Source organism: Brassica napus, chromosome C7 (genome assembly GCF_020379485.1).
Source record: "Brassica napus cultivar Da-Ae chromosome C7, Da-Ae, whole genome shotgun sequence".
Classification (NCBI taxonomy): domain Eukaryota; kingdom Viridiplantae; phylum Streptophyta; class Magnoliopsida; order Brassicales; family Brassicaceae; genus Brassica; species Brassica napus.
Window position 1 is genome coordinate 34,969,055 of NC_063450.1, and position 16,054 is coordinate 34,985,108.

The following is a 16,054-nucleotide window of genomic DNA, read 5'->3' on the forward strand; positions in this document are numbered from 1 at the left end:
CATCCTGATCTTGATAACATGGATTTTGACAGTGTAGTACAATTAGTTCAACAAGGATATAAAATGAAGAAAATCTAATGGGAACAAGGATTTGTGGATTTACTTTTTGCAACATATGATATAGGGCAATAACACATGAAAGAAGATAAAAATGAAGAAAAAAGAAAGCTGAAAAACAAATAAGAGTTTATAAATCATTTATAAAAGTTTATAAAACAATTTATAAAGTTTATAAGCTATTTATAAAGGTTTATAAATTATTTGTAAGAGTCTCTAAACCATTTATACAGGTTTATAAAACAATTAATAAAGTCTATAAACCATTTATAACTGTTTATAAAAACGTTATGAACTTTTATAAACAATTTATAAGGGTTATTTATACAGTTTATATGGTTCATAGGTTTAGGAATCCATTAGAAAGTCTCTTAAATCATTTATAAGGGTCTATAATAATTTATAAAGACTTATAAAAACAATTTATTAGAGTTTGTAAAATCATTTATAAGGGTTTATAAGGATATATAAACAATTAATAAGAGTTTATAAATCATTTATAAAATTTTATTAAATTGTTTTATGAATTTTATAAACCTTTTGTAAAGGCTGATAAAACTTATAAAGTATATAAACTATTTATAAATGTTTATTACAAAAATTATAAAAGTTTATAAATAATTTATAAGGGGAATGTATATAATTTATAAAGTTTATATAGGTATATACATGTTTAGAAATCAATTGAAGGTCTTTAAATCAATTATAAGAGTCTATAACCATTTAGAAAAGCTTATAAAACAATTTATAAAATTTATAAACTATTTATAAATGTTTATTAAAAAATTATAAATGTTTATAAGAAATTTATAAGGGGTATGTATATAATTTATAAGGTTTATATATGTATATACATGTTTAGAAATCAATTGGAAGTCTTTAAATCAATTATAAGAGTCTATAACCATTTAGAAAGGCTTATTAAACAATCTATAAGAGTTAATAAAATAATTTTAAAGGTTTATAAGATTATGTAAATAATTTTCAAGGTTTATATAGTTATATACATGTTTAGATATCAATTGGAGGTCTTTAAAAATCAATTATAAGAGTCTATAACCATTTAGAAAGACTTATTAAACAATCAATAAGAGTCAATAGAATAATTTTTAAGGGTTTATAAAGGTATGTAAATAATTTATAAGAGTTTATAAAACATTTATAAAAACAATTTATATATAAAGGAACCAGTTAGAAATGAGCATCTACATATTATTTTTTTCTCCCCTTCATGTAGTCCTTTTGGTCATATGAGTGATTGCACAAAGTCTGACAGCATTCAACGTCAACCTAATACACTTCATATTCATCTATGTGTTTAGTTTGTCTTTTGCTTGTTTGAGAGTTCATTTTAAGACATTAATGGTTTAGTTTGTTCATTTGTAAAAAAACATTCATCTAAATTATAAGGGCTTGTAATGGATTTTTAAGGGTTTATAAAGAGTTTTGAAGAGTTTATAAAGGGATTATAAAAAGTTTATGAAGGGTTTATAAATCAGTTTATAACACTTATAAAACTAAAATTAGTTTATAAACAGTTCATAAATCATTTTACAAGGCTTACAAGAATTTACAAAATAGATAAGATTTATAAATTTATTTATAATGGTTTATAAATTATTTAGAAAAATAGTTAACATTTATAATGATTTATAAACCATTTATCTTTGGCCCATTGATTTCTTGGTCTTCTTCAAATACATGAGATATGGTTCACAGTTGCTAGAATCATTGCCTGAAGAATTCAGTGAGATGGCTTTGAAGCAGAGCAAAATATAAATCTTATAATGCATTTAACATTAAAGGCCAATGACCAACATGTGTAAGACAAGAAGAAATATGCTTTTGTAGCTCAACAAATCCATGCTCCATCTCTACTGCTTCTTCAGATATTATACACAAAATAAGACATAAAAGACATGAATCTCATAAAGTAGCAAAACAGAATGTTACACTACCAAAATAATAACCTTGCACCTCATATATTACACATATTGAACCTTGATAGTTAAACTACAACTAGTAGCTTTGCATTACTTCAAAAAAGTGAGGTACTTGATATGCGTATCACCACACATATTCTCCACATTCTTTATAGTCTTCTTTGAGGGTGAATTCAGCTGAAACACAAACGTAAATGTAAATGTAAAAGTTATTCTCTGAAACACAAAACATGAACATGAAGTGAATAAATGTTATGACATTATTTTATAAGTCCTTATAAATATAAAAGTTATAATATATACCTCAAAAATATTACTACTTCGAGGAATAAACAAGTCTTATGTACTAAAAATTTCATCTTGGGGTTTTATCACACTTGACACAGTGGTGATCTTTGTGTTTTTATTGCAACATAAAAGCATTGAACTAATAAGCTTGTATGATTATTTTATAAGTCCTTATAAATGTAAACAAATGTAATAAAACCTCAAGGATATGAAATGAATATTTTTTTCTCATTATTGTATAAGTCCTTAAAATCTAAAATTGTAATAAATACCTTAAAAATTTTGCTATTTCCAGCAATGAGGAAGTCTTGAGTACTAGAAACCTCATCTCGTGTATGTATCATATCTGACACAATTATGGTGATCTATGTCTTTCCATTTGCAACATAAAAACATGAATCCAATAATTCTTTAAAATACCTCAAGTGCATTATTAAAGACATCCTTGTTTGTCACAATGAAAGGTAATGTGTCATATATTTTTGCAACATAAAAACATGAAATTAGTAATTGTGGCAAAGTAAATAATAAAACTTTATAAATAAAACATAACCAGAGAGTTTACCTCATAAATTGTTAGTCAAAGCTGAAGAAGTCTTCCACTATATTTATGTACCAAAGATAGACTTTGATGGTGAAACGTAGCTAAGCTTTATACTGTCATCTATTGTAAAATCTTCTAGAACTACCCTAATCAACTCTTTGTAGGATATATCTTTAGGAATAACACTAATTGAACCTCCTCTTTCTTTGTCAACAGTGAAATCCCAATGAATTATATCCCAATATATATTCAAACATCAAAACTTATAGAAATAGTATGTATTTTCTATAATATGAAATTTATAAGGGCTTATAAATATCACAGAGTATAGGGTCTGATTGGTAATGGCTGTAACTTTAAAATTTTTGCTGTAGAAAAAAATCTGTAGATTTTTTGCTGTGGCTTTAGATTTTATTGTTGTATAATTTTATGGAAAGCACAAAAAAATTGCTTTGGATATTTGGCTTTACAGAACACTTGTACAGCTGTAGGTTATTACAAAAGCTGTGGTTTCAAAAAAAATTTAAAGCTTGATTGCTTTGAATTTGGTGCTTTAGAAATAAATAGGACTGTGGACAACACTTACAGCAACTACCAATCACCCCCATAATTTCAATTTCAATATCGACACCTTCGTCAACATCACATAACATATCATGTTTGAAAATTTTCAACATGAAATTAGTTAAACAAATCATTTTCAGAAATACAAAAGTAGAAGACAAAAATCACCTTCTTCGATGCTTCCTTCTCAAATTATCTTGACACCTTCGACAATATTCTTCCTCTGTTCGCCGGATCGTTTCTACATCTCGCCAAGTTCGCCAGAGATCGCGAAGTTCACCGGTAATTTCGTTTGGAGCAACTCCCAATTTGATCGCGGGATAAAGATTTAGAGAAGAAAGAAATATAAGTTAGTAGAAGTAAAAATATATTCAACACAAAAAATACTTAAAGCTTGAAGGATCAACAAGATATATCAAAAAACGATAATGCATAACACTATGTTCCTCATCGATAAATATTTATAAGGTTTTATAAATTTGAGATTTTTAAAACCTCATGAGAAAAGCTTCGTCTTCTTTCCCAGAAACTGATCGATTATGAGAAATCAAGCTAAAATTACAGAAAGTGACGAAAATTACCATATATTATCCTCTCACCTTTGTTACGCGTTAGTGGTAAGAGATCGTCTTGTTCTGTTCGTTTGAGGTTGAAGTCTTCGTCAAATCTCACCGGATGTCAGCGTCATCAAATCTCGCCGAAGAACTTGTCGGCGTCGTCGAATCTCGCCCGAGAACTCGTCAGAATCGTCGAATATCGCCGGATTTGATCACCGAAGAGGATTTGATAGATTGTTATTAGTGGATCTGAGATTGAAGAAATCGTGGGAGAAAGACATTAGGTTTATGTTTGATTAGTTAGAGGTACAATGGTACTTTACATATTAAAATTTTAATGGTAAAATCAGTTAAGGTATAAATGAAATGTGGTAAAAAAAAGTGGTATTTTTGACAAATTTCCAATATTTTAGTTAATATTAATTAATTATATTAAACAAAATTTATGAGTGGCATGTCATTGTAACCATCTAACAAAACTAAAAGCATAATCCTAGGAGGGATTTTGAGTTAATAGTATAGATTTAAAAATAGTTTCGACCATACAAAGACAAGAAGCTGCCCCGGGGACAAAGTGTGAGCTTTTCATTATGGAACATGCTATATGTCAATGTCATGACATGCCTGCTAATGAACCGGTTAAACTACACAAGAGCAGTTGCAGTCACGGACCTGCATAATTTTGATGCATCTGCTTAGTGTTTGGTGTTGCATTCCATATAAGAAAAAGTCGTGTCAATCTAATAATATGTAGTTTACATATATCATAAAAAAGATTAATAAGACTTGAGTTTTTTTTTTTTTAACAGACTTGAGTTTAATACCTAGAAAGTAGCATGTGTAGACCCAATGCCATACATGGATAGATCAATCATAGGTTGCTTTACCAAACGCGTTCACTTTTCCTGAACTGCTCATTCTATCGAAGTGAAAATAGTGTTGCCGAACGGTGACATATATATGATTATCATAATTAATAAATCAAATTTTAAGAGTACTGATCTTGTGAAAGTAAAAATTAAATTAGATGATAAATTTAAAGCCAATTACATACAGACATAAGTTACAATACAGACGAGATCTGAGTGAGAGAGGGAGAAAGAAAAGGAGATGCAGACATTCTGATGATACCTTACCACATGACACAAAGACGGTCTTGGAGACGAGAGAGCTTTGGGACTTTTGTCATGTCTGTCATAATTTAGAGTGGTTCCGCCATGGACAACCTCCTTCAAATGCGTTCTCCAGAACGTCTTCCATTCTCTTTGCCAATATCACCTGTTTTGCATTATTCATTCATACCAATTTTGCCCGATACAGAGTCTAGAATCTAGGTACTTTTACAGAAAAGATAAAACCCAAACGTATTTTCTTGTTTTGGGTGGTTGACCAGAGCATGGGCTGGATAATTTAATACCAAGAGAATACTTAACACTGAAGTTTAAAATCTTACCTCCAGGCTGGAAAGTACAGCGGCGGGTACTTCAACCAAGTCCTTCGAGTTCCTCTGCGGTAGAATCACTCTCTTGATTCCGTACCGGTGTGCAGCCAATATCTGTTCATATATCAACCCGGCCGTCTTTAACTTATAACTTTTTGAACTTCAGTTACTTAAGAAATAATGCTACCCAGTTTCAGTTTTCCATATGTGAAGATCTGGTTTGGCTAAAACTATAAGTGGCTTACCTTATCTTTGATGCCACCAACGGGTAAGACAAGACCTCTGAGTGTCATTTCTCCGGTCATGGCTGTGTCTGCTCTTACTCGTTTCTGACTGAACAGCGAAACCAGAGCTGTCACTAAAGTCACTCCCGCTGAAGGTCCGTCTTTCGGCACAGCACCAGCAGGAAAGTGAATGTGGATGTCTCGTCCATCAAGAACATTCATGTCTCCTGCAAGTGCTAGCTTGAAGTCCGATGCACGGGCTCTTACCTATAAAACAGCAATAGGTGATAAACCAAAAGTTCTTAAGTACTTTCTACGTTCTGAATAGTATATGCAGTAAATAAAGGAATTTTACCCATGTAAGAGCTAACTGAGCAGATTCTTTGATAACATCTCCAAGTTGGCCAGTCAAATGAAGTTCGCCCTTGCCCACCATGGATGTAGCCTCCACGAACTGAACCTCTCCACCAAAAGTAGTCCAGACCAGACCCACGGAAACGCCAGCTGACGCCACTCGATCAGCGGCTTCACTGTCATCAAACCTTGGAGGCTGCATTGCACGCAACAAAACAGCACAAGACTAAATTCCACAAGTATCAACTAACATTCCGCTATGCAATATTTAAAAGTGAACAGAGCAAAGAAAGCTTTACACCGAGGATTTTCTCAAGCATGGTCTCATCCACCACCAAAGCTGAGGGACTCTGGAAGGTACTTCCAATCTCATGATCATTTTCACCCATTGGAATAACTTCCATTTCCACTTCGCCACCCTCGGCCATTCTACCATTAAGTAGAGGAGAAGCAAGTTTCTGCACATCTTTGCTCAATGGAAGAGTTTGTTCATGCTCTGCGACCATCACAGCTGCTGCACGAGCCACAGCAGCCAAGTTTCTTTCCAGACTACGAACACCTGCTTCCCTTGTGTACCTCTGAATTATATTCTTTACCATAGCCTACGGCCAATATAGTAAGAAAAAAAAAATAAGAAACTGCATAAGGCCAATCAGCATTGCATCAAAATTTTCAAAATGATAATGTACCTCCGGAATCTTGAGGAACTCAGGACTCAGCCCATGTTGATCTAGAACTCGAGGAATCAGATGACGCATTGCTATCTTAAGCTTTTCCTCTTGCGTATACCCTGGCAACTCAATTAGCTCCATCCTGTCTAGAAGAGGAGGTGGAATAGGCTGGACCCTATTCGCGGTGGCAACAAAAACCACCTTCGATAAGTCATATGGAACATTCAGATAGCTGTTTTTTCAGTTAAGGAAAACTGTAGAAGGCGAAATTTTAAACTCAAGAAACTTCCAAAATGGCTAACAAAGTGTGGACACTGAATCTAATATATTCTTGAAATAAGAAACATGATAGGATACTGATCATTAAAAGATTTGTTCTGCTCTGGATCCAAAACTTCCAGCAGTGCCGAAGCTGGATCACCCCGAACATCTGAGCCTGTTTTGTCGATCTCATCCAATAACATAACTGGGTTGCAAACACCAACCCTCTAAAATCAAAAACATCAAGCGAAAAAACCGTTAGTGATAAAAAGATATAATAAACCATCTAACATGGATGACTGTAGTCAAACAAGACATTCCCATATTAGAAGCATCCACAACAGCAGTTTGCAACAGATCGTTCAGAAAGGCTAAGTGGCAATCCTTTCATGATCTTTAATACTTGTTTCACTTATAATCTTCACGGTTAGACAGACACTCAGACAGAAAGCGACAAACTAATCTGTTACAGCTTAGTTCCTTTTTCAAAATATATCTCTCCAAGTTATATCTTCAGCACAGCTTAGATATGTCTTTAGAAAAAGAAAAGAAAAAAACTCACCTTTAACCCATCAATGAGGCGCCCTGGCATGCTTCCTATGTAAGTCCTTCTGTGTCCTCTAATATCAGCTTCATCTTTAACACCACCCAAAGATAGGCGAACAAATTTTCTACCCAAAGCAGCCGCAATAGATGATGCCAGAGATGTTTTGCCCACACCTGGTGGACCAACAAAGCACAAAACTGGGCCTCTCGCATCTGGTTTAAGCTGCAGTGGATAAGTTTCAATTAAGATAAAACCGGGAACTGAAGATGGGTTACTCGAAAAGAGAAAAGAAAAAGACAAACAATCAACCTTTCGAACAGCCAGATATTCAATGATCCGTTGCTTGACCTTGGCTAAACCATAGTGATCACTGTCAAGACGTTCTTTTGCTGCTTTTAGATCCAACTCATGTTCTTCGCTTGCCTTCTCCCAAGGAAGATCAGCCAAAAGCTCCAGGTAAACTCGTGAACTGTTATAACCAGGTTGCTGAGGTTGCATCTTTTTTAGTCTCCTGCATAAGGAAATTAAGAAAGAAAAATTACAATTAAGAAAATTGAGTCTTCCACTTGGTCCACAGTCATACAGCCATCAGCAATTTCCTCTAGCACAGCATACCTCAATTCCCTTTGAGCATGCTTCCATATGTTAGACGGCATTCCCGCAGCTTGCATCTTTCTTTCAAGTGCAGCTACATCATCTTCATCATCATCGTTGTCACCAAGCTCTTCTTTAATAGCCCTCATCTACAATAACAAGTTCCACTGTCATACCACTTAGGAGAATAACCTCTCAGATTGACATCGAGTGCCAAAACAAAACCAACCTGCTGACGCAAGAGATACTCCTTCTGTGACTTTGACAACTGGCCCTCCACTTTTTGAGTAATCTTCTCTGCCACACGAATTGACTGCCACAAGAACATCAACATTAATTCATAATGGCGAGAGGAAAAGTACAGGACATATATAATTACTGTATGAATAGCAACAGCTAACCTGCAAATGCCGATCAACTAGTTCAGTAGCCTTTGAAAGTCTAACTTTAAGGTCAACTGAATCCAGCATAGATAATTGCTCTTCAAAACTCATCTCAAAACTAGCAACAAATATGTCTGCTAGTTTATGAATGGGAACCGTCTCCAAAAGAACTTTTGTCCTTCCACCAGTTTTCTGTTTCTGAGAAGAATCAATGCATGATTTATCAGTTCAATCAAGATAATCAGATGAAAACTAAGCAACTGATCCCATGGACAGACCAAAAATACCCCAAAGACAACCAATTTCGTGAAAGCAAATACCAATCGATTCAACTTGTAATTTTTTTAATTAATCTTACAAACTCTAATCCTGAAGCAACAACGAAACTTGAGAGGAACCAAAAACAGAATGCTATTTCAGTTTCACTAAAGTTACCTGCTCAAGCACGGAAACCAGCTCCATAGCAGTGGTCTTAAACTGGCGTGACAGTGCTACGAAATCTGGATCGTGTTCCACTTGCTCCAACTCTGCAGATGGCCAGAAAGGGAACCAGCTAAAGACATCAATGTGCTAGCATACAAATGCAATAAAAAGTTAAAAGCTGGTGACGAACCTGAAATAAGCCAGAAATACTATCACTACCAAACAAGCTCCGACTCAAAACTATTCTATGTGAGAATCTCTAACCTCAAACAGTTCTTAAGCGCATACATTTTTCAGTATATGAAGTAAAATGAGATGTAACATTTATAACTTATAAGATCAAGTCTTCCAAAAGATACAGAAAATTCATTCAGTGGAAAAACACCAATTGCATGATAAAGCAGCAGAATATATAGGTCCTTAGCGTAGTATATAAACAGCTAAATTACTTGAGAAAATAAAATTTTGACATCGGTAATCACCAAAAGCTACAAAGGGAACTAACATATCTTACCTCCCTTAGTCATCTCGAGTGATGTAATCCGCGCAACAGAGTATGGTCCTCTTTTTCCAAGCTCCTGAACGTTAAACCTACTCAGGCCTTCAAGGACAACTACATACGTAACTCTTCCACTTGGTTTCTCCACCCCTCTGGAAAGATGCAGAGCACGAGCTGCTACCCCCCTAAACATTCAGAAAAACAACATCATCACTCAGCACATGCTGAGAATCAAACCATAACAGACATCAGATCACACATAAACCTTGAGGCACTTAAATCAACTCTCAGGATTCACAGCATTAATATTAGTTTATACTAAACCGAACCTGCTATGCCAATGAACTTCCTGCTGATCTTTAGCATCAGACTTTTGAGCATCAGTTGTGCCAACTAGAAACTTCAAGCTTCTTTCTCCAGAATCACTTCCACCACCTAAGGCAAAAAGAGATAAAAATCAACACAGACACACTCATCAAATCAATTCTCATCAACTTTCGCAGTACCTGGATTAATCATCGTCCCAATTGAAGAACCCTCAGCATCATCTCGAACAGGTAAAATACCAATTAGCCCCTTCTCCTCTTTCTGCCATAGCTCCTGCTCCACTAGCGTCACACTAAAATTCGCAAAACAAGCTACGGTCAATTGAAATCCAGAAGATTACGACTGTACATAAACTCTAATCCAAGACGATTAGGGTTATCGATAATCAATTACAATCAATACCACCCGAAAATTAACCCTGACTCAAACCATTTTGGCACGATTCGGTTGTTGAAGCAGTGAGGAAGAAGAAGAAGCTGAGTCTACCTGCTATGAGACGTGCAGCGGATTCGAATGATGGCGCCAGGTAAGAGAACCTTGTTCCTGAATGGAAGAATCGCTAACCGACTCGGTAGCTCGACGGTATCCGCCATTAACGTCTTCTTCTTCTTCCAGTTTCTCTTCTCTCCAAATGGGATTCGATTTGTTGATCGCTTTGTTTAATAATACCGACGCTTCTCTCTTTGTCCTCGCGTTTTAATGATTTTGATTATTGGTTGACAAAAAAAAAATGATTTTGATTATCTATTTTTTTATTCTGTACATATTATGTGAAATTTATATTTGGTCCTTATACTATATCACAGTTTAACATTATACCTCTTTATTTACTTAAGCGAATTTTAATGAGATTGTTTAATTTTTTTTTTTTTTGACAACAACAAATAGACTCATGTAACTTCTGAAAACCAAAAAAGTTGCTCCGCATCCATATGGACAACGAAAGACAGCTGTCTCCTGGCACCCCGTGCTAGGCTATCCTTCTTTTTATTTTGCGTCCGCGAGATATGAATGATCTGTGAGCTGTGAAAACTATCCTTCAAAATTTTGAGATCTTCCAAGTAAGCTTCAAAAGCTGGTCATTCCTCTGGTTCCGAAACCATCTTCACCCATTAGTTAGTTCATTCAATAGTTTTTTTGGTAAGTAGTCCCAAAAGTTGGTGAAATAATTTTATTTTAAACTCGAATAATGATATAACAACATATTCTTTTGGTACGTAAATGTATTATCGAATATAAAATTTTGACTAAAAATATTTAATTAATATTTAATAAATCAAAGAAAACTAAAAATTTGTGACATATAATAATGGAAACTTTAACTCTTTGTCAAAACCAAATATAGAGAAACTCAAATGCATAATCTTTTCTCAAGTTACAAAACTTACAATCAATAATACAAATGATTTGATACAGTTTAATTCTTTAATAAATTTCTCTTGCGGTCAAAGTGTATTATATAAAATTATTTTTTTAAACTTATGCAGTTCAATTATTAATATACTGCTTCGTTTTATAGGTGATGGACATATTTTCATTACATACCCGTTAAATTATGTCGATTGTAAAAGTAGTGGATCTATTTGATATTTTGCGAAAGTAAAGATACTTATTGCAAAATTTCGCTGGATCAATTTAGAGCCGTTGGATCATTCGGATAAGATGGGAGGGGGTAACGAGTGGGCATCAGGTGGACAAAGGAAGAGAAGAAGTTTGGGGGCCCATGCTTGTCTAATGCCACGTGGCGGATATAGATAAGGTGAAAGCTGGGGCTTATAAGAGTATTAGCATTGGGGTTCATAAAGATTTTTTAATATATTTTGGTGAGTCTATGAATAGTTATGAACCTGTATTTGTTGTTTGCATTGGCGAACCTCAAGAAAGAGTTCATAGGAATAAAATAATAATATTTATTATAATTATAAAAAATTTCAAAATATTCAGAATACATGAATAAAACATTAAAATATATTATAAAATATTTGAAAACTTTTTATTCAATACATTAAGAGTAGATTACATAAATTGAGAAATTGAAGAACATACAAAGCTTATTCATCTTCATCACCAAACTTTTGTCAAATATTTTCCATTAAATCAGCTTTCAGACGAGCATCCTTGTCTTGATCTCGAACTTCTCTGCGCATGGCTAACATATCACCGACATGAATACTATCTCTCCTTGTCACCCTAGAACTTCTGCTTGACTCTCCTGACTCGAACTCAGATGTATTAATTTGAGCATATCTGTGTCGTTCGTTCTCTACTATCATATTGTGCAATATGACACAAGTTTTCATTATATTTCCTATCTTTTCCTTGTCCCATAGTAGAGCTGGATGTTTAACAATTGCAAACCTCGATTGCAATACTCCAAAAGCCCATTCGACATCTTTTCTTGCGGATTCTTGCTTTTTCGCAAATTTCTCGGCTTTAGGACCTTGAGGAAGTGGGATGGATTGGACAAATGTTGACCAGTTTGGATAAATTCCGTCAGTAAGATAGTATGCCATACGATAAGTGTGGTTGTTGACCTTGAACTTAACTTTTGGTGCTCGACCTTGTAAGATGTCATCGAAAACCGGTGACCGATCAAGAACATTGATATCTTTGAGGGTACCTGGTAATCCGAAAAATGCGTGCCATATCCAAAGATCTTGTGATGCCACAGCTTCTAAGAAAATTGTCGGTTTTCCTGTACCACGTGTGTACTGACCTTTCCAAGCCGTTGGGCAGTTTTTCCACTCCCAATGCATACAATCGATGCTGCCTACCATCCCTGGAAACCCGCGTACCTCTCCAACATCGAGTAATCGTTGAAGATCCTCAGGTGTAGGTCTTCGTAGATACTCATTTCCAAACAATTGTATTATTGCATTAGTGAAATTTTCCAAACATAAACGTGATGTACTGTCACCAAGACGGAGATATTCGTCATATGTATCTCCCGATTGACCATATGCCAGCATACGTATAGCTGCCGTACACTTTTGAAGTGCAGATAGCATGTTCCTTCCGCAAGCATCCCGTCTTTGCTGAAAGTATGGAACTTCATTACTTACACGTTCGACAATGTGGAGGAACAAAGGTTTGTTCATTCGAAAACGCCTCCTAAACATTTCCGGTGGGTATGTAGGATTTTCCTTGAAATAATCGTTCCATAGCCGATTGTGTCCTTGTTCCCGATCTCTTTTGACACGTCTTTTCTGCTTGTTGGGGTGAGCATGAATCACTGAGTCGATGAAATTATCAACTACTTGGTCAACCATTTCTTCTAAAGCTTCATCAACTTCATCACTTGATGAGGAAGACATTGGTGTTTTTTATCCTAAAATGACAAAAATGACAAAAGGGGATTTGTAACTATCATATTTTGCATAAGCTATATTTTTTTCATTATTATATCATCATTTTCATAATCTACATTCTTTTTCACATTATATAAGATTTTTTTAAATTATATTTTTATTTCATTACTCTATCATATTTTGCATAAGCTATATTTTTTTCATTATTATATCATCATTTTCATAATCTACATTCTTTTTCACATTATATAAGATTTTTTTTAAATTCTATTTTTATTTCATTTCTCTATCATATTTTGCATAAGCTATATTTTTTTCATTATTATATCATCATTTTCATAATCTACATTCTTTTTCACATTATATAAGATTTTTCACATAAAATAATCTTTTTGCATTATCACACTTACCTTGATTTGGAGATGTTGTTTGTTGTTGAATTCTCTTACTCTAATAGTGGTTGAGCACCACGATCACCACGTTCACTTCCCTTTACCTTACAGATTGTTGCGATGAGAAGAGAATAGAGAGACAAGAGAAGAGAAGAGACTAGAGTAGAGAAGAGACTAGAGAAGAGAAGTGAGAGACAAGAGAAGAGAAGTGACTAGAGTAGAGAAATGAGACAGATTCTTTGTGTGCTTTGCTCAGTTGTAAGAATAAAAGACACACATGGAGAAGAGAAATGAGACACAATTTTAAACCAAACTGAAAGACATAATTTATATAGAGAAGGCAAAGTTTAACATCCGTGAATCAACCTATTTTACATCAGCGAATCAACAGCAAAAGACAAGTCCTACACATAGTACATCCTATTTTACATCCGTGATTAAAAACTGACATAAAGTCCTACATCCTGACCCTCACCTGCAACCTTCAGACCCGTGACCTTGCCCTTCCCTTCCAACCCGTGACCTGCAAAAAAAAATAGAACACAATGAGTAAGCAAAACAAGAGATAAGCTTATTCTTAAGCAACTATTACACTAACACAATCAAAGCAAAATAACCTAATACACTAACCAAATCAAAGCATTTCAGAGATAAGCTTATTCTTAAGCGCCACTTCATGATCAGATAGTGTTTCAATGTTTTTGGCTAAGAGACGATCTAGGATTTTTTTATTGGAAAGGGTGTTTTTCTGAGCTAGGATGCTCTGTATCTGTTCATAAGCTGCCTCGTTTGGCTTCTTGCGTTTGGCAGCTTTGCTGGCCTTGACACCCGGAGGCCTAACCTCTTCCTCAGCACTCACCACCTCCGGACCACTTTCCTTCCTTTTCTCCTTCGGCTGACAGTGTGATCTCCATTTCTGATCGAACCTAAGTTCTCTCCAGCAATGTTCAAGACAGAACTTGACATTATAGTCATTGAAGAAGATGTCATGAGCAAGCTTCATGACATCATTCTCTGTTTGTCCACTCGCCTGCTCCTTCAACGCGCTTTCATGGCATCCCACAAACTTGCAGACCTCCGCATTCACCCTTCCCCACCTCTGCTTACATTGACTCCACTCTCTTGGAAGGGAGCCAAAGAGGTGAGGACTTGAATTGAAATACTCTTCTATCCTCTTCCAAAACGATCCTAGCTTCTGTTCATTGCTCACTATGGGATCCTTCCTGGTGTTCAACCAAGCACTGATCAGCACAATGTCCTCTTTGGTTGACCACTTTCTCCTTTCCGCTGGTTTAACTAACCCGGGAGAGGTAACATGTGCTTCAGCAGAGTCTATGTCTATTGGTGGACTGCTCTGCGAAGCTAACAAGTTAACAAACCCGTGAGAGTTACGGGAAGAAGGGTCCATTGTGTTTAGAGGTTTGTGTGATTTTGGTTTGGTGTTTAGAGGTTTGTGTGATTTTTAAGCTTTGATTGTTTGTGTTTTTAGAAGTGGAATTCCTATGTTTTAAACTACTTTCGCATTGGTTTATTACACAACAACCACTGCAGTTAATTATACAACAACACAACTTAATTAACACAACAACTTATTTACAGAACTACTTAGCATTCATTACACATCAAATCACTTAAAAACTACACAATATTTAAAACTTCAACCAACAAACGTACACTTATTAATGAATTGTAGTCTAGCTAGTTTAGTTCAGTTCAATACGAGTTGTTGTCTAGCTAGTTCAGTTCATTCAATTCTATTTCAGTTGAGATTGAGTGTTTACCTTCGCTTGTTACTCGAAGCAGAGCTTCTCCAGGTCAGCTACTTGCACCGTCAAGTTATAAACCTCCGCAGTTAGGCGATCAACCTGCCGAGTGAGTCCGCTAGCCTGTGCCTATACATGGAAACAACAATTATAAGTTATTAAAATTAATAACAATAGAGCAAAATGTAGAGATAAACGTACAGAAAAATAAATAAAATAGTTGAGAACTATGTGACTAACCTCCAGTGTCTCAATCTGGTTTTTGAGACTCGGAATCAAATTCAACAGCTGCTCAGCCTCCTCCAGACGCTTAGTCAAGCTTTCGATCTGCTCCTGGACACCAATCACCCAAGGCTGACGGTAGTGAAACCCATCAGCCTTGTTTATAAACAAAAAAATATCAGAAAACCATTTTCTAAAAACATAAATGAATCGAAATGGTCATCAGTGTCTTACCTCGTGGTTGGCACAGGTGAAGAACCGCTTCCCGGGTTGAGTATAGTACTCCTGCTTCACTCGAACTTCGTCTATGATTCTCCCACCAGAGGCACACCTTCTCGGAATGCCGTATTCAGAATCACAAGTGTATGATAGCATGTTGACGTAGTCCTTTTGCTTCTTTGAATGACTTCTCTCTTCTGCGGGATCCATCTATAAAACAAATTGAATGAATTTGAACATTAAAATCCAAACAATATAATAAATTTAGAACTATCAAACGAAAAACCGAATCAATTTAGAACCCTAACTCCAAACCCCTCTATCGATTTGAAATCTCACAGAAACTAACCCTAAATGAAACGAGCATGCCGATTTACATCAATTAATCGAAAATCCTCTAACGATTTTCATCCCAAACTCGAAGACCCCAAAATTGATTTGAAATCTGCGAAAACGATTTCGAGCAAAATCGA

The 16,054-nt window shown here is 35.2% G+C and overlaps 3 protein-coding genes across 3 annotated transcripts; all 3 read right to left on the reverse strand.

Moving 5' to 3' along the window:
* Positions 1-4,956: 4,956 nt before the first annotated feature.
* Positions 4,957-10,415, reverse strand: LOC106410297 (lon protease homolog 2, peroxisomal). The gene is made up of 17 exons (XM_013850792.3): positions 10,164-10,415; positions 9,857-9,969; positions 9,680-9,785; positions 9,366-9,535; positions 8,864-8,955; positions 8,447-8,626; positions 8,275-8,358; positions 8,067-8,194; positions 7,761-7,962; positions 7,467-7,673; positions 7,001-7,131; positions 6,662-6,875; positions 6,272-6,574; positions 5,974-6,168; positions 5,640-5,885; positions 5,407-5,508; positions 4,957-5,231 (listed from the first exon to the last, which is right to left on the reverse strand). Exons 1-17 carry the CDS (start codon positions 10,268-10,270, stop codon positions 5,148-5,150), a joined length of 2,664 nt encoding a protein of 887 aa, XP_013706246.2. The 5' UTR covers positions 10,271-10,415; the 3' UTR covers positions 4,957-5,147.
* Positions 10,416-11,755: 1,340 nt separating this feature from the next.
* Positions 11,756-12,991, reverse strand: LOC125590576. Its single transcript, XM_048764187.1, has 3 exons — positions 12,740-12,991; positions 12,394-12,526; positions 11,756-12,285 (listed from the first exon to the last, which is right to left on the reverse strand). The coding sequence occupies exons 1-3, from the start codon at positions 12,989-12,991 to the stop codon at positions 11,756-11,758; spliced, it is 915 nt and encodes a 304-aa protein (XP_048620144.1).
* Positions 12,992-14,011: 1,020 nt separating this feature from the next.
* On the reverse strand, positions 14,012-14,785 carry LOC111208088 (glutathione S-transferase T3-like). The gene has a single exon (XM_022706813.2). The coding sequence runs from the start codon at positions 14,783-14,785 to the stop codon at positions 14,012-14,014; it is 774 nt and encodes a 257-aa protein (XP_022562534.2).
* Positions 14,786-16,054: the final 1,269 nt, after the last annotated feature.